This window comes from Corvus kubaryi, unplaced genomic scaffold (assembly GCF_017639235.1).
Source record: "Corvus kubaryi isolate FWS band 111438036 unplaced genomic scaffold, C.kubaryi_AGA036_p1.0 37395, whole genome shotgun sequence".
Taxonomy (NCBI): domain Eukaryota; kingdom Metazoa; phylum Chordata; class Aves; order Passeriformes; family Corvidae; genus Corvus; species Corvus kubaryi.
In genome coordinates, this window is record NW_024581134.1 from 6,009,623 (window position 1) to 6,027,025 (window position 17,403).

The following is a 17,403-nucleotide window of genomic DNA, read 5'->3' on the forward strand; positions in this document are numbered from 1 at the left end:
CAACCTCTTCTTGTGAGAAAGCTGGAGTGAGGAACAGGCGAGAGAAAGAATTTGGGATTTCAGGAACGAGCCAAGCTGTGTGAGGGCTTGTAAAGTGTGTGCCAGTGTGTGTGGCACTAGACAAGTGAGAGAAATCTTTCCAATAAAAGATTTGGGATGAGGTAGGGTTCTTTTACCTTCTTCATCATCTTCTGAGTCGCTGTAACTCTTATCTTCAATAAATCCAGAGCTGGCAGAGCTGCCTGTGCTGGCCACACTCTCGAGGCGCCTCTTGATCAGTTCAGTCAAATCACTGTTGGACTCATCCAGACTTTTCTCTGCTTGGTCAGAGTTTTCCTGGGACTAGAAATGGCATAAACCTGATTTTTAGCTTTCTATGATGCAATGCTTGAGGATTTAAAAGATGTGACAGAATGGAATAAGGAGAAAGGGTCCTCTGAAGATGAGCATGTTTGAGCATGATGTTCCCTGAAGAGCAGAACTAATAAAGCCTGGTTTCCTATTTATTCCTGCTTATTATTCCCCTGTCACTGATAGCAATATTCCACATCAGAGTTAGCTGAAAGCTGGTTGGGTGAGACTGAGAAGTGAGCAGAGAGAGGCTGTAATTCTCTTGCTGTCTTAGGAAAGCACGTTAAACATCCCCTCAAGGTGTGTGCACGATGGGCACTGACGTGTCTGTGCTGGGGAGGGAGGCACAACCAGCCCTCAGTTCAGGGCAACAATGGTGAGAAGGAAATTCTGAGTGACTGCACCAGGAAAATCTCCTTCACTCACACAAAGTCCCTCACGTACTTTGGTGCCTGTACACAATAGCTTTAATAATAATAATAATAATGGAATCATCTGGGAAAATAATCTTGGTGAGGCTCCAGTTTCTGGCAGTGCTGGGATCACAGAGTCTGTTCCACGCTGGGTATTCAGGAGGAGGGGTCAGTCCCATCCCTCCCCAGCACTGATTTCTGCCTCCTGTGCCCTGCTGCCATCCCAGCCCAGTGTGTGCTGGCACAGATGTTTGTGTGGATGCAGAGAACTGCTTGGGAATCAATCCATTTGATGCAGAATATCCATGATCCAAGTGGTTGTTACAGCACAGACCTCAGGGCTGGCACAGGGGAAGGGACAGAGGATGGGAATGAGCAGATGGTGGAAGGATGAGCTGCTTTCACATGGGGGTGTGGGCCTAGAAACAAAAATCCCCAAACCAGGTTTGTATTTTGGGAGGGTTCACCTTCTCCCAGTTCAGTTAATGCCAGTTTTTCACTACTACTTTTTTGCCTCCCTTGTGCTGGGAAGGATCTCCCGAGTAATCCCCTCTCTCTAAAGTGCACTGCAGTGTTTGGGCACTTGAACTAATTCTTCGGGAGGTGCTAAAGAAGATATAGCAGTGAGATCCTGCAGGAGGAAAAAAATCCCTTTTCTTGCCTGTACAAATTGAAATGTGGTGGGAAAATAAAGTGCCCACAGAAATACCCAACTGCCTCAGTGCCAATGCAGAGCAAATTCAGTCAGTGGTTGTTGTTTCCCCACCTTGTGACTGTGAGAAGTCTCATTTTCCTACCTTGTATGCAATGAAATCTCCTCGTTTTCCTCTGAGATAGTTGGACAGATTTCCATATTTGCAATATTCCACTATGACCATTAAAGGACCTAAAAAAGACAGTGAAAGTCAAATGAGTTTTGAAGCATTGCAAAGTACATAATTCTAACTTATCCTCCCAAATCCTCTTCAAAATAAGTGGCATTCCTGTTATAGAGATGAGGAAATGAGGAAGCAGAGGAGTGACACTCCAGAAGGACACAACCAGTAGGGATGTGGAGAGAAGGGAGCACAGTCTTAGTTTTCCCCACTGGATGCTGACAGTTGGTATTTATTCCTTATTTATAAACAAGGAAAATTCCGGATGATCAACACAAGCCCAGATGCTGTTAAGGTTGGTTTGCTCTGTACATAGCAGGGAGCAGTTTTCATTTTCTCTGCTGGCTTCACAATTGTTTGTTTTGGGTGGAGCTGATGCCACTAGAGGAAATCAAAAGTATGCAGGGCCACAGACAGATCTAAATGAAAAGCTGCAAAAAGTTTTTGAAAGCCTGGAAAGTGCTCTCAGTTTCTTCCTCATTCCTGTGCAAACTACTGCAGATTCAGTGCTGCTTTTATACAATTATGCAACTTTTTAAGATCTGCTTGAAATGCTTTTATATTGCAGTGTGAGCTGTTAGCAAAGGGAAAAGCTGCATTCTGGACCTTTACTTTTTGTAATCATCAAATGGAGGATAAGGTGAATTCATGGGACTGGGATGTGGATAAACATGGATTATTATCAATCCCAAACAACGAGATTTTCATGTCCAGAACCTTTTTCTCTGGAAAAGGTCTGTACTTTAGACTAAGAGTTTGCACTTCAAAGGGAAAGTGCTGAGAGCTGCACTTGGCCTTGGGGAAGGAGCTCAGCAGGATTCCTGCCGGGCTGCATCCTCCGGGGCACAGGAGCAGGGCTGCAGCCGGCTCCTTGTCCAGCACTGCTGGGGACAGCAGCCAGGAGGGAACAGTGACCCTGGGACAGTGTGGGACAGGGAGAGGAGCAGCCTTTGGGAGCACACGGTCCCGCAGAAAGGGAGATGCTGAATTCCTGCAGTCAGAACCAAGCCCGTGGTGTTCCCTGTCCTCACCCCAGCCCTGTTACCTTGGGGCTCTCCAGGACCCCCAGCCCCTCTGCCTGCAGCTGGAACAAGTTCAGCCTGCAAACCTTGCAGTGGCTGCAAAAACACCAACCCCAAATCCCCAAATCCCAGTGGTTCCAGCGCTGACCCCAGAGCGCTGCTCACCAGGGCTCAAGGCCCCAGTGCTGGGACCTAGCTGTGCTCAAGAGATTTGGCTCTGAAGAACCCAAAATCCAACGTCCCTCATGGATGCCCTGAGGAAATTCAGATTCCAGAGCAGCTTTAGAGCTCTGCTGAGTGATTTATTCATGTTTTTGAAACGCTTCCTAGACATGGCCTCCCCATATTTTGTTCCCTCATTGTAAAGCACACGCTGTGCATTAGTTGTGACTGCTGAACATCAGACACTCCGCCAAAGTGTTAAAATCTGTTATTTGGTACCTTGTTAAAATAATGTATGTGCATACTTGATACCAGTCTCCATCAGGAATACATGGTTACATAAAGCCTACCAGGGGAGGGGAGAGCGCTGTGCTCTGCACTGGAATTTCACAGGAACTCGGATCCGTGTCTGCCTCTGGAGCTCAAGGCTGTTTTTCTTTAGTCTGCACTTGCACTGCTCAGAGGAAAACAAAGCAGTGCCTGCCCGAGGCTCCTCCGTGCCCTGTGAGGTCCTGCTGCATCCCTCTGCCCCAAACTCTGCCCCCAAAGGTTTCCCCAGACACCTGGCAGGGAGGAGGGAGGGTTACCTCCCACCCAGGATGGGGCAGGCTGGAGAATGGGAAATCGGGGGACTCCTGGGAGAAAAAGTTTCTCAGAAAGCGGACAATCAGAGCCTTTGATCAGTTCCTGGGCTGTGTCTTGCCGTGCAAACAGAACTCCGGGGCTGCTTTGGTTAAGAACCACTGACCCCTGGTCCTGCTGCCAGGTTTGAGGCACCTGTTTGTCCTGAGCCACCTCAGGGACTGGTCAGCACAGGAGAGTCACCAGCATTCCCAGTGTTCCTGCCCCTCTGCTCACAGTCCCAAGCAAAGGCTCCTGGCTGCTGCATCTGAACCCTAAAGCTGGAGCTGCCCTTGCTCCCACATGAGCTTTTGGGGTCTGGAGTGCTACAATTTTTGAGAGTTCCCCATCCATGGCTGCTGGTTGCTGTTTCCTGAGGAACTGGAACTGCCTTGCTGGAGGGAAGATTTCTCCCCTGGCATCCTCCCAAATCTACCTCACTGAAGTTTTCCTTTTCCCTCCTGACTGGACAACAACTGTTGGAAACTGATGGTTCTGGGGTCTCAGATCTATGCCCCATCTCTCTCACTTTCCTCCCTTCATTTATTTCCTTCTGGGGCTTTCCTTGCCCTCGGGTCACCTAAACCTGTCCTGTGGGGATGGTTGTGAGGGTTCCTTGTCAGCAGTGAGGAGCCATCCTCGAGACCTGTTCCCCTGGAGTTGGAGCACAGTAAGAGGCACAGATGCTTTGTCTGGCAGTGTGGGAAGGGATGTTTTAGTGACAGAGGTCTGGGATTTACAGGGCCCTTTGTCTAAGTGCACTCTGTATGATGCAGGGCCAGCCCTGCCAGCTCAGCCCCGTGGAAATCCCTGCTCCTGCTGCACCCAGGGCTGTCCCAGGCTTCCTGCACATGGAGCAGAAACTGCTGTGTTTGCCTGGAGAGGGTGAAGTGCTGGGAAAGAGGAGGCTCAGGCAGCCAAGTGCTCAGCCTGGTGCATCCTCCTGATAAGGCAGGGAAGGAGAGGGAGAAGAAGCCTGGAAATGACCACAGGGAGGAATTGGGCACCTCGGTGCAATCCAGTATCCTCCTCCCTTCAGTGCAGAATCCCTTTTGGGAACAGGCTTCCAGAGAAAACAGAGGAGTGACACCATGGGTGGGAGAAGTTCAGGAGCCCTGGATGGGATGAGGCCACATCCTGCAGGAGCAGCAGCAGCTCTCCTGTGATGTACCTGCATTAACTGCACCACAGGCACATCTGAACACCCAAAACGTGTCTGCAAAGTGTTTTCTTTTTTGTTCCTGATTTACTGAGGACTCCTCACCTCCAGCTTTGGTGCAGGCTCCCAGCAGGTTGACCACATTCAGGTGATGTCCTATATGGATGAGGATCTTCAGCTCCGACATTAAAGCCTTGCATTCATTAGTAGTTGCACATTCTGCTTAAGATAAACAGGAAAAAAATCATCTTTACACAACAGGATATTTTTAACAGGACACAGCAAAATCCTGTTTATACTTCGAAACAAAACCCACCCAGGTTACTTGCAGTATCTTGGCTTTTCAGACTCTCACACAGATAATAATTCATCCGTTTCATTGTCTGCTGGCCTTTATGAAGTGGGATAACACTTTATCTTTTGGGTGACTCTTCCTTTCTCAAGCATGATTATGGAGGGTTACTGTCCCTTCCCCCAAAGCTGATCCCACAGAGCCTTTGCCAGGACTCAGTTTTGCAAGCTTAGCAAAGCCAACCTCTGCAAGCCCCCACAGCACACAGAACGTGTCCCTTCCTCTCTGCTGGGCTGTGCAGTTGAGCAGGACTTGGTTACAATACCTCAGAACAGGTTTTTCCACAGCACCGAGCAACATCACAGCACTCCACTGCAGGTGATGAGGAATCCACAGATCTGGAAGCTGTGTCCCAGAATGTGCCAGGGAATGCACAGCATTACTAAAGCTCAGCCCTGTAAGATCTTATTGACCCAAGAAATGCATTTTCCAATATCTGTGTGTGAGCCATGAACCTGACAGGGGAGGCACTGCCTGGCCAGTGACATTAATTTAAGGCAGGCACCTTCAGACCAGAAGGTCATTCAGGTGCTGCTTTACCTTCCCAGCCTTCTCTCCAAAACGTTCATGATGTATTTTAACAGGAAAAGCTTTGGCCTGTTTCTTTTGCCTCTGCATCATGTAAGATTTAAATATGAAGAAACAGTTCTGTAACAAATCACTGGGTGTGACAGGTGTAACCTCTTTATCTGTTTGTAGATTCCCCATAATCTTCCTCCAAACTGTGTCACAAAGAAGGAGCTATTCCCAGATTCCTTCAGTCAGCAGTGTTTGGAGCTGGGTGTGTCCATGGGTGGTATCGCTCCCGATTTCCCCTGGCACGTGCTGGGAAACGCAGCCAGCTCAGAAGTGTTTTAGATAATCCTGCACATTGAATTTTAGCCTTCAATCCAGAACAGACCCCAGCCTCCCGCATGGAGATGGCACACAGTGCTGGGATGGCAGAAATGCCTTTTCAATTCCCTGGATGGGTTGACTGATCCCAAAGAATCTGCTTTATTCATGAAAGCGATGAATTATGGGCACGTTAGCTGGGGAGGGGCAGATCAGAGCAGGAGGCACCTGCCTCCACTGGGGGAGGGAGGTGTAAAACCATGGAGAATCTGCCAAATATTGCTGAATATGGGCTGGCAGGACAGAGCTGACATGAGGATCAGTTGGGAAGTGCAGCATGGAAGGGAATGAAACCCCAGAGCTGTCCAGGGCAGTACGTTTTGGATGGAGATCGGAATATGTCTGGATCAGGGGCTTCTAGGATATTTCAGGGATCTGGAAGTGGGCATGGAACAGAAGATACAACAGCAGGAGAGGAGATGATCTGCAGGATGAGAATAGAGAGGGGAGACCAGAGCTGAAGGAGGTCCAGGGAGGTGACAAATGAGTGTTTCTGTGATTTCAGAGAGATGGGAGTAGCAGAGCACCAGGAGAGGCAGCTGGTGGCAGAAGCCAAACCCTGTGGCAGCAATGGCTGGTGGCATTGCAGGGGTTAATGGTGTCATGCAGCAGCGATGGAGCCGTGAGGGCCATGGGAGCATGGAGCGAGCCTTTGGAATCATCCTCAGGAGCAGTCACCAGCCCTGCCCAAGCAGGCAGTGAGGGGCTGAAGCATTCATTGCTCGCTGCTGCAGAGGCTCTGTGGAAATCCAGCGTGGAAGAACAGGCTCCGAGTTCCCTCCTTCCCTCCACCGAGCGGGGAAAGCTTTCCTTCATTTCAATAATTGCAAGCAAGATGTCTCTAATTTACTCCCCTGGCACTGGGTTTTTTTCCAGCCCCTTGAACTGTTCTACATCTGGCCGGGCTGCGATGGAAGGCTCAGCTCCGATTTCAGGCTATCGCGTGTAATTACACCCTGTAATCTGTTTCCCTCCTCACCCCACAGACCTGGAAGCTGCTGTTTTCTTCCTCGAGGAATACGAGCCTTAATCAGCAGCGCAGCACGGAGCCCGCTGCCATTTCCTCCCCCTGCATCCATCCATCCATGCATCCATCCAGGGTGGCTAATTGCTCCCACATGGAAACCCACTCCCTCCGCACCCGGTGCTCCTGGGAGCCGAGCACCGCGCACCTCACTGCCCCCGGATTCCCTGAGCGGCCTGGAGAGGATCTCAGAGGGATTTTTGTACCTTTCAGCATTTTTACGGCAACTGTTTTGCAGGTTGAAGATTTATCAATGCCAAAAGCAGACGCCTCCACCACCTTCCCAAAAGCACCATGACCCAGAGTTTTACCTAGAGAGGCAAGAGTCGAGAGTGAGCCCAGGCTGCATCAGCCAGGAGAGGACATGCAACCTCAGCTGTGCAGGGAACCAGGCACAAGGCACAGACACAGTCACAGCAGCCTGTATCACATCCTGCAGCATATGGATATCCAGGGGTTTCTATCCATATGGCTGGAATGCAATACAGCAGGGCAAAGAACAGAGGAGGGGAAATCAACCTGCACTGACTGAGGGCAGGGCTGATACCTGCATGGATTGAGGGACAAACGTTACCTGGGGCTGTGCTGGAGGCCAGGGAAAGCAGAGTTTGGGTTAATTGCGGCCCCCTGATCTCTCGAGAATCATGGAGAGAGCCAGCAAGGCACTCAGGGAGTCACAACCCTTTAACCCTTCAGTTATTGACACTGATTTGATGGAAAAGCTGCACTAAATGGAATTTTGGATGATAACCTTTATTTTCCCTTTCATTTGGATTTTCCTGCCTGTCTTATTATTATGTATTTCCTGCCTGCTGTGCTCTGAGGGCTCTGACCCAGAGTCTGGCTTTTTGGTTCTGCCAGTTTGAATCTCTGTCCCACCCTCACCTCAGATTTTGTGATTTTTGCCTGTCCTCTCCTCCTTCCATGTTTTCCAGCTTCAGCACCACGAGCACACACAACTACAGATATTTTCCCTGCACTCCTCAGTGCACACAGATGTTACAGTTTCACTGTACAAACACAGCCAGCTTTCCGCATTTCCTCACCCCATCAGCCAGGGAACTGAGCTGTTCAGTGCAATCTGGCTCATTTTTCCATGAGAGCTTTTTACAGCTCAAAGCTGAGTTCTGATGGTTGATAAGGAAGTGATTATTTGATGAATTGACAGATTTCTTCAAAAGAAAATTCACTTTCCCTTTTCCTCTACGGGAATGAAATCACACTTTTGGCAGGGACAGTACCTGGAGGTCCCTTTCTTCCCTGTCAAGCGTTTGGCTTCCCTTTTCCAAGGAAAAGAGGTGGTGATACGTGGAAAAGGTTAAAATTCTAAGCCCCCTGTATCAGTGGCAGCTATTTGGACAGAGTCTTTCCAAATCCCTCATTTCACCCTCCCGTCAGGCTGATCTGAACTCTGTGATCCCAGATCCAAGGGTGGCAGTACCCTGGCACTGTGATAGGCTCTTCCTGGGTTATCCAACAGCTCCACTGCCATTGGGAAGCATTTGGAGCCATCCTTCCCCCCAGTTCTGACCCCCAAACCACTCACCCAGGCGCAGCCTGTCCCTGGGGAACTCCCATTTACTGCTGTCGTAGGGCAGGCGGTCACACTGCTCGTCAAGGGGCATCTCCTCTGGATCCATGATAATGGACAGGTATCCTGTTTTAATATCTGTGGCATCGGGCTAAAAACAGGGCGGGGAGAAATTATTCAGGGGATTCACACTGCAATTCCAAAGGCAGGGAGCTGTCTGGCAGGCTGGGGAGTTCCCTGCCTTCCAGGCAAATTTATTCTGAGCCAGGAATGCATCACTGCAGCTTCCTGCCTCTCTCCCTTCTACAAGCTGAGGCACAAATGTTTATGTGTGGCTCTCGGGAAGAGGCACTGATTGATGCTGGGAAACACAAAATCTATCGCTGTGTTCTACCTGGATCAGCCAAAGGAAATCACTGATTTTCCATGGGAACTGCAGGAGTTGCACTTCCTGATGCATATTTTGGTATTTTCACCGTGTTTTGTTCTGCGGTCTTGATTCTCCACTTCATGACTACAACTTACTGCAATTTAAATTTGGTGGGAAGCTGCTGGAAATTGCTATTTCTGGTGCTGCTAAAGTGAGAAATTGTGGTTGGGTGGGTCCTGTGAGCAGACTTGCACAGGTATGAAATGTAAGAGGAAATTCAGTGTTGTCCACAGCTCTGTTAAGCTGAGGTCAAGGATGAAAACATGAATTTAATCCCCGTATTTGCAAGAGGAGGGGAAATGTACTCAAATATTGGAGATCAGCACTGGGACTGCAGTTTGGTGAGAGCAGAGCAGAGAGCTGCGCTTGCCTTTCTGTTTGCTGGTTTTTTCAGGAAAAACAGACCTAAATTCCTTAAAACTTCACTGCATGTTTACTTCCAGAGTCACAAAAGGGAGGTGAAAAAAGAGCAAGGAAACCAAATCAGCTGTGTGGTTTGAGCTCATTTCCCAAGCAGACAGCCCAGGATCTTTGTTTAATATCTTTTAGAGACAAGTGCTGAAATCAAGCCCTCATTGTAGAGGATTTAGGGTATTTTTCTGTTATTCTCACAAGCCAGTTTGACTCATAAAGAGGGAGGAGCCTGATTTATCCTGAAGTGGATGGAAATCTCACAAGTGCAAGGGATCTGTGGAGAAGTCAACAGAAACCTTGGACTGAATTTTACAGGGACATTTTCCCCAGTTTTTCTATCATCTGCCCCAAACATTTGGCCCTAATCTCTGCTGTCACACTGAGCTGGGGCAGATCCCAGACGCTGGGCAGGGTGGGAGCTCTCTCACCTTCCTCAGTTTGCGAATGAAGAGGGTCAGGAGGAGCCAGAAGAGAGTGGCAGCCAGCCCTGTGCACACCAGAATGATCACCTCGATGTTGGATTTCTCCTCAGAACCTGCAGGTGAATGTACAGCCAGGTCAGAAATGTGTCCCAAGTCCCTGAGTGAGCCCACTGGAATATCTGCATTCCCTCAGCCCAGGCCTCACCTTGGATTTTGATGAAGGCTGATGTGCTGTCCTGGCCCAAGTCGTTGGAGGCCCGGCACTCGTAGAGCCCCTCGTCGTCCTTCTTCACTCTCTCAATCACCAGAGTGTTGTTTTCCATGGAAATTCCTGGTTTAAGGCATTTTGGTTAATGTTGGCACAATAACCTGCCTGCCAAAAATGCTTTTAGGAGACAGAGCTGAAGGACAGCTCCCATCCACGCAGGCCTGGCATGTACTGGTGTTAGGACACATTTTAATCCTGTGCTCCTCCTGCTCTGGCAACAACCTTTCCCTGACAAATTTTTCTTCTTCAACACCGGGATAAATTATTTGGCATCATTTCACCAACAATTTAGAGTGGGCAGAGCCTGGAAACTACTCCAGAAGTTAGCAAAGGGATGGAGGATTGGGGTCTGATAGCAAGAAGATGCACTGGGAAAAATGGGAACTCAGCGGAATTACTGGAGGCTGGGGGAAGGGGTGGGACTTCTAACATGGGGAACATGGAACTCAAGTTAGGCACATTCCTGGAAAAATAACTGTGTGGAGCAATCCTGGACTCACCAGCAGCCAGGTGCAGTGGGAAGAGAGAGGTTGCCTAGATATGACCTATGAGAGACTTTTCTACACTTAATTTCCCAATTTCATTGTTCCTGATTTGTGGCACTGCACTGAGAGCTCCTCTGTTTCTCTGAGGGGATGACTGGGGTAGGAATAGGGAAATGGATCAGGCTTGGAATCCAGAAGGGAAGGACATTTGGAATTTCTGAGTGTTTTGCCTGTGAATCCTGTTGTTATTAACAGGAGTTCTGCACACCACTTGCCATGCACTGTGCTGAAATATTTACCCTGAGGTGTTTTTTCCAGATATTTCATTTATGTTTCCATTGGTTGGATGAGTTACATGCTTGTCCCTCTAGAATTATTTCTAAAATTTCAGTAGCTGTTAAGAGTTTCTCTCAGAACATTCTGCTCTGAATTATGGATGATCCTAGGTTTCCTACCTAGTCCAAGTTGCAAAATTAAAGTCACAGGACAAGCTGCTGACACGGGATTCTCCATGATTTATGGGAGGACTCAGGACATACTCAGCTCTGCACTGGGGTGGCCTCACCTCGAGTTCTGGAGGCAGTTTTGGGCAGCAGACTATAAAAAAGACTTTTAGCCATTGGAGAGCATCCAAAGGAGGCCACAAGGATGGGGAAGGCTCTGGAGGGGCCTGGAGGAGCGGCTGAGGGCACTTGGTTTGTTCAGCTGGAGAAGACGGGACTGAGGGGAGACCTCACTGAGGTCTTCAACATCCTCCCGAGGGGCAGCTCCGATCTCTGCTCGCTATGATAGCCCAGGGAAGGGCTGGAGCTGTGCCAGGGCAGGCTCAGGCTGGAGAGCAGGGAAAGGTTCTGCCCCCGAGGGTGCCGGGCACTGCCCAGGCTCCCCAGGGAATGGGCACGGCCCCAAGGCTGCCAGAGCTCCAGGAGCATTTGGACAGCGCTGCCAGGGATGCCCAGGGTGGGGTTGTTGGGGTGTCTGTGCAGGGCCAGGAGTGGGACTGGCTGATCCTGTGGGTGCCTTCCAACTCAGCACATCCTGTGATTCTATGGCACAGAGCTGGGAAGGAACCCTGGGCTCAGGTGAGGGAGCTGCAGGCTCAGCTGAGGCTCCCTGCCCTGTGTACCTGCAGGGCTCTGTCCCCACAGAGCTGAGAGCACATTCCCATCAGTGCACTGGGGGAAGTGAAGGATGTTCCATATGCCATGGGATGCCCTGGGCCCCTCTGCTAGGTGACTTTGCTGCAGTGAATCGTGACCAGGAGAGCTGAGAGCTCAGGCCTGTGTTGCCAGACCCATCTGAGCAGCAGGTACAGCCTGGGCTCACACAAGCAGCCTGAGCAGCGCTCCCTGATTTCCCAGTGCTATGCTCACGTGTGCTGGGCTGGCTCTGCACACAGGAGCTTCCTCTGACCTCAAACTCCAAGCTGGAGACCCCTGCAGTGCTCTGACATCCTTGGATCTGTGTGTGCATGCCCTGGATCATGGGCACAGTTGCAGGTCCTGTGTCATGGTGACCCTGCCAGTCCATTACCCACATCCCACACGGTTCCGGGGAGCAGGACCCACCTGAGGCTGCTGAGATGGGGTAGCCGTTCTTCCTCCAGGTCACCTGAGGCTCTGGTGTCCCACTGACCTTGCACTCCAGCAGGATCTTGCCGCTGATGTTGACCTCCAGGTCCGTGAGGTTCTGGATCACGTACGGCGCCGCCTTCTCTGCAGCCACAAAGGGAAAGAGCCCCCAGTCAGCTCTGGGGAGGCACCTCCCTCACCTCACCACCCCTCCTTGCATGGCCTCTCGGGGCTGGGTGTGGCAAAGGTTTGGTTGATCAGTTGATCAAAAATCCCCCAAAGGTTCTGGGAGGAGTGGGGGAGTTGATTTGGTTTATTTTCACACTGCCTAAGCTTAAGTTTGGCTGCAGCTCCAACTCCTCATCCTCCGAAGAAAACGAAGGACAGGGAGTAGGAGGTGCACACGCAGAGTGAAGACAAAAAAAGAGAAAGGAGGAGGCAAAGAGGAAACAATTCTAAAGGCTTTATATCCTCCATCAGGAGTGCAGTTTTCTCCTTATTACAACCATGGTAACCCCCACTTTATGTTCATTTATAAAAGGTGCAGGACAGCAATGAATAAAATCACAAGCACAGCATAAAAAATACCCCAAACCTGCAGGAAGGACAGAAGCTGAGGGGTATTAGAACATTGCAAAGACCTTGTTTGAATGGGGAGGGAAGGCAGGTTTGGAGGGGCATTTCCACATGTGTTCTCCACAAGAATTGCCTGACACGTGCCAGACAAATAAAAGACCCAGTCATTCTCAGAAGAATGAGAGCCTGATTCCAGTTCTCCATGGATGTATTCCCAGTCCAGCTGGGTTTTTCCCATAGCCCAGCTGTGTAGGTGTGTGTGTAGGTGGAAATCTGACTGACTGCATAAAAATATCTGCCAGGGGAGAGGAAAGGGAAGTGCCTGAAGGCAGAGTGCAGAGCAAGGCCAGTGCCTCACGGCAGGGGATGCTCACAGGTGGCACTGGTGCTGTGGGGACCAGCCAAACCATCATCACTACCTAATACCTGGGTGAGAAATGTCCTGCCCTTTGTATTATAGCCAACAGAACCAGGCTGGAGGATCTTGGGGAAATAAAAGAGTTGAGGGCTTGGGTATAAGTAAGAAATTAATTATTATAACAAAGTGCATCCCTCTTACCCAGAATAAAAGGCACATGCCACTTGCCCAGGGACATTTGGGATCTGCTGGGTCCAAATCTACTCAGGTATCTCATCCTGGCAGCTGAGAGTGGGTGCCAAAGTCATACAGATCTGGGTGAGCATCCCAAGTTACAGTTGTGCTGTCAGTAAATGGTGGGTGATGCCTTTTGTCCTCGGTCAACTCTAAATGTGCACCCAGCATGGAGTTGGGAAGATGAAATTCTGCTGAAAATCACCTTTATGTGATTTCAAATATTTTATCCAAACCCAGCAGTGGCTGGGTGAGTGTTATCCATGTCAGGCTGTCAATCCACACGGAGTAAATACCAAAATCAAATCAAAGCAGGACCCAAAGCATTTATTAGGACAGGTCCCAGTGCCACTCTCCCCCGGCACGTACCTCTGACCAGGAGCTGGCTGTGCTGCTCCAGCGTGTCCGTGCTGTTGTGCTGGTTCTGGGCTCGGCACCTGTAGAGGCCACTCTGCTCCCTCGTGACGTTGGGAATGAGCAGGGTCAAAGAGATGGAATATTTGTCCATTTTCCTGACCACAGAGAGGCTGGGAGCCGGCTCTGAGGAGGGGTAGTACCAGGCCAGGTGGGTGTAGATGTACTTGGAGGCCCGGCAGGTCAGCTGCACGTCATTCCCCACGATGGCCGTCACTTGGGAGGCTGTTTGCAACCCAGAGGGCACATCTAGGAGGAAGGGAAAACGGGTTTGGTATTGAATCCCAGCTGAGAAGATCTTTGGCTGCCTGGCTGCTACTTGGGGGGTCAAATTTCCAGCGGTAATGGAAGGAGCCAGGTTTAATGAGGGATACGCTTGCACGTGGAAACAGGCACTGGAGCTGGGAATTAGGGAAGTGAAGGTCGCTCTCACTGCCCAGTGCTGACCTGTGCTAGTCCAGCCCTCAGCATCCTAAATCATCCCATCTCCAAGTAATGAATTGAAAGCTTATAAATAGAAGGAGTTAATGGACTGAGAGAGTTTAATCAGCAGCTGTTTCTCTCCAGGCAGATAAATGTGTTTGGGAGCTCTTCCCTCTCTATCTGCAATCAGGGCTGGAAAGTATTAATTGCAGAGGAATAAAGAATCCATTCCCATTCCTCAGGAGCAACACCTTCTTCCCCACTGAGCAGTCTCCTCAACTCTCTCTTATTCCAACTGTGCCAATATTTATTTTCATCACCTGTGCCTTGGTGGATATTTACTTGATCACTGCTGGATTAACTGATCTAATGATGTCCAAGTCCTTGAAGCCCTTAAGTTTAGTCATGACTAAACTTAACAGTCATGACTCCGACCTAGCCACGAAAGAGTGAGCTGTTTCTTGCTATATTTTTAGTAACTTTTCACTCCAGAAAAAAAAACCACAACAGTTTTCCTGAAGTGGTGAACTGAATCCATTTGAAAACAAGAAAAACTGAGTGGAAGGCCAGAGCCTGCCCTGCAGACACATTCCTGCAGGAGCTACCAGAGACCTGCAAATAAATTTCGGCTGGAAGATACTCTATTCCCTTTTGATTTTGTTGATTTTAGGGACCTGTCCACCTGAATGAAAGCTCATGGATAACCACAGTGACCTGGAATTATTCTGCTGTCTGTTAGGTCAGGATTTTTAAGCAGCTGAGAGTTCTGAGGAACCTCTTATCAATGTTACCAGGGACAGGACACCTTGGGAGGGCTCACTCTGGGCCACCTTCTGAACAGGAACAGGTTTGCCCTAAGTCTGAGAGATTATTCAGAGCCAAGCTGTTGATGAGATGCTTCCTCAAGCCAGGATGAGCTGGGTGGGACTTTGAGAGGGACAGAAGTTAAAGCAGAACAAGCGTGCACTGCACCTGCCATCTGCAAATTCCACCTGGAATTCGGCCAGGGGCTCCACTACAAAAGGTTCTGCAGAAGCTGAAGTTGAGCACAAAGAGTGAGGCTGCTGAAATAACCAATCTGCCTTATAATAAACCATATATTCTATAAAATACAGAGCCCTGGAGGAGCTTTCAGATGTGATTAAAAGTCTCTCTTCTTCACGAGTCGCCTAGAGTAGAACCCATGAGCTTTTGCTTCATGGTTTTTAAAGACTGGCACCAGAAATGCTTCACAAAAGATCCAAAAAGAGAAGAGAACCCCTCAGGCCACAGCTCTGGAAATTGTTATTTTTCTCTTCTTTCCTCGTCCTGGCGTTGCAGTTTGCTCTCTGCAGGGTGTTGTTAGGCTCAGTTGCTCTCTCTTGGTGCCAACTGTGTGCTCAGGCTGCCTTGTGTAACACATCCACTCCTCACTCCTCATGTCCTGTGCTTCCAACATGTCCAACTGCTGCTTGTCAACACAGGGGGAATGTCTGAGGCCACCAAAACCTCTCGAAACGGGAAAATGGAGAGCCAGGGAAAAAAATGGGATGTGGCACGAGCAGCGTTTCAGCATCTCCTGAATCTCTCAAAACAGGGGACAAGTGCTGCATCCCTTGGCACAAGGTGCTACCTTGGGCATGGCACAGCTTGGGCTGGAGCATTTGGGTGCAAATTCCCAATGAATGGGATGTGTCCATTCCCAAGCCCTGAGTTGGGAAGGATGCTCCATAGTTTTGCTTTGCTGCTGGACTTGGAAGTTGCCAGGTTTTTTTTCTACCAACTTAACATTCTGGGAGCAGAGACCTGGCTTGTTTTTCTTATCATTCCTTCTTCTGACATTTTTTATTTAGCATTTTGAATATTTTTAGCCAGAACCTGTGCTATTCTCTCCCATCTTGTTTGCCTTTCAAGCAGCTCTTTCAGCTCCAATAGAATATTCATTGATTTTCATTGCAGTGGAAGGAAAAAGACAGGGGGAAAAAAAAAAAGTTGCTCTCTTCTCTCTTTCTTTGCTCTTCTCTCTCTTTTCTCCTCCTACCTGGATTATCAGGGGAGTGAGTGCAGCTTGGAGAGCACATTATAAGTCAGTTCATCCCTCAGACAGCTTTGCTTACATAATCCTGAACCTGAGCAGTGATTAACTTCCTCCCTCTGAACAGATACCGTGTTTTAGAAGGCTCCTAATAAGTTGGCTAAAAGAATGCACCACGGGGGCCTTTTCCCTTTTATCAGCAGTCACCAAACATTTGTCTTTGGTTTTGTGTTACAGCATAGTAGCTGCGAATTTCCCTCTCCACCTTGCTGGATTCCAGGGCAAAAGAGGGAAAGAAGCCATCGGGGAGGGGGGTGGAGGTAAAAAGGCAGCATAAATCAAAGGCAAGTCTGTCTCCATTTGTATTTAAAAGGAATTAATTGGTTTTAATTTCCTGTGCTTTGCACAATAATCTGTGTAATTCAAAACTTCTGCTCGTACCCAAATTCCAGCCCTGGGCCTGGCAGGGGGGGTGCCCTCAGGAACAGGGATGTAGGGAAGGGTGAGCCCCACTATGTGGAACGGTGCTGCTTGTCAGCAATCCTGTCAACACGTCGGCAATGAGCAGTTTGGAGTGGCACAAACTCCTAGAACAGCATAGCTCATCCATTGTTCTGCTATCTGAGAGCAGATTTTTATCTCCTGCTGGAAATGCAATATTTTCTTTCGGGTAGAAATCTTTAACTCCATTTTTCTCAGTTGTTTTGGCAATCAGATAAACCCTTGAAAAAAGGGCTTTGGTTATTATTTGTTGTTCTTATCATAATTCATTTATATTCCCAGAACAGTCAGAGTTTTCAGAGGGGTGGGATCCCACTTTGCTGAATGTAGTGCAGTCAGACAAAGGCTGGAATTTGATTTACTCTGGACCTGCAGCCCTATAGAGCTGCCCTCTCCAAGGTGCAGAGCAGAGATTAGAAGGGAAATTCCACTTGCTCATGGCAGAGAATCCCTGCAGGAGACACCAGGGCAGCTTTTCACTGCACTGGGGAGTTTGCAGCCTGCCTGGAATGTCCTTTGGAGCTGGAGGTGGACAATGACATTTCTGAGCATCTGCTGGCTCAGCCAGGGCTTAAACGGGAGCTCTGGAGTCAGAGCAGTGGTGGGAACGGCAGGCAGGGTCAGATCTTGATTGGATTGAGACAAAACAAAAATCCTGGAACAAGAGTTAGGCCAGAGCACGATGGAGAACAAATCCCTTTAGGAGAGACTCCAGAGGGCTGCAGAGGGACAGTGACAGTCAGGACATCTGCAGGAGGGGCTGTCACTGCATGAGGAGATTTCTCATCACGCTGGACCCCTTATAAGGTTTGGATTCTGAGTGATCTCCAAACCCTGCCGACCCTTCATGAAATGAACTCTGCTGGCAGAGAAATTATTTAAAAATAGA

The 17,403-nt window shown here is 49.2% G+C and overlaps 1 protein-coding gene across 2 annotated transcripts in view; it reads right to left on the minus strand.

Moving 5' to 3' along the window:
- LOC121670076 (vascular endothelial growth factor receptor kdr-like) overlaps positions 1–17,403 on the minus strand; it is a 120,762-nt gene that overhangs the window by 23,979 nt on the left and 79,380 nt on the right. The window contains exons 13-21 of one of the 2 annotated variants that reach the window (XM_042039827.1): positions 13,532–13,825; positions 11,992–12,138; positions 9,876–10,001; positions 9,677–9,783; positions 8,420–8,555; positions 7,080–7,184; positions 4,709–4,822; positions 1,562–1,650; positions 177–342 (exon numbers count right to left, since the gene is read on the minus strand). In XM_042039827.1, coding sequence (XP_041895761.1) covers positions 177–342; positions 1,562–1,650; positions 4,709–4,822; positions 7,080–7,184; positions 8,420–8,555; positions 9,677–9,783; positions 9,876–10,001; positions 11,992–12,138; positions 13,532–13,825 — 1,284 coding nt within the window. Of the gene's footprint in view, positions 1–176; positions 343–1,561; positions 1,651–4,708; positions 4,826–7,079; positions 7,185–8,419; positions 8,556–9,676; positions 9,784–9,875; positions 10,002–11,991; positions 12,139–13,531; positions 13,826–17,403 lie in introns of both variants that reach the window. The other variant, XM_042039826.1, reaches the window with a different exon arrangement.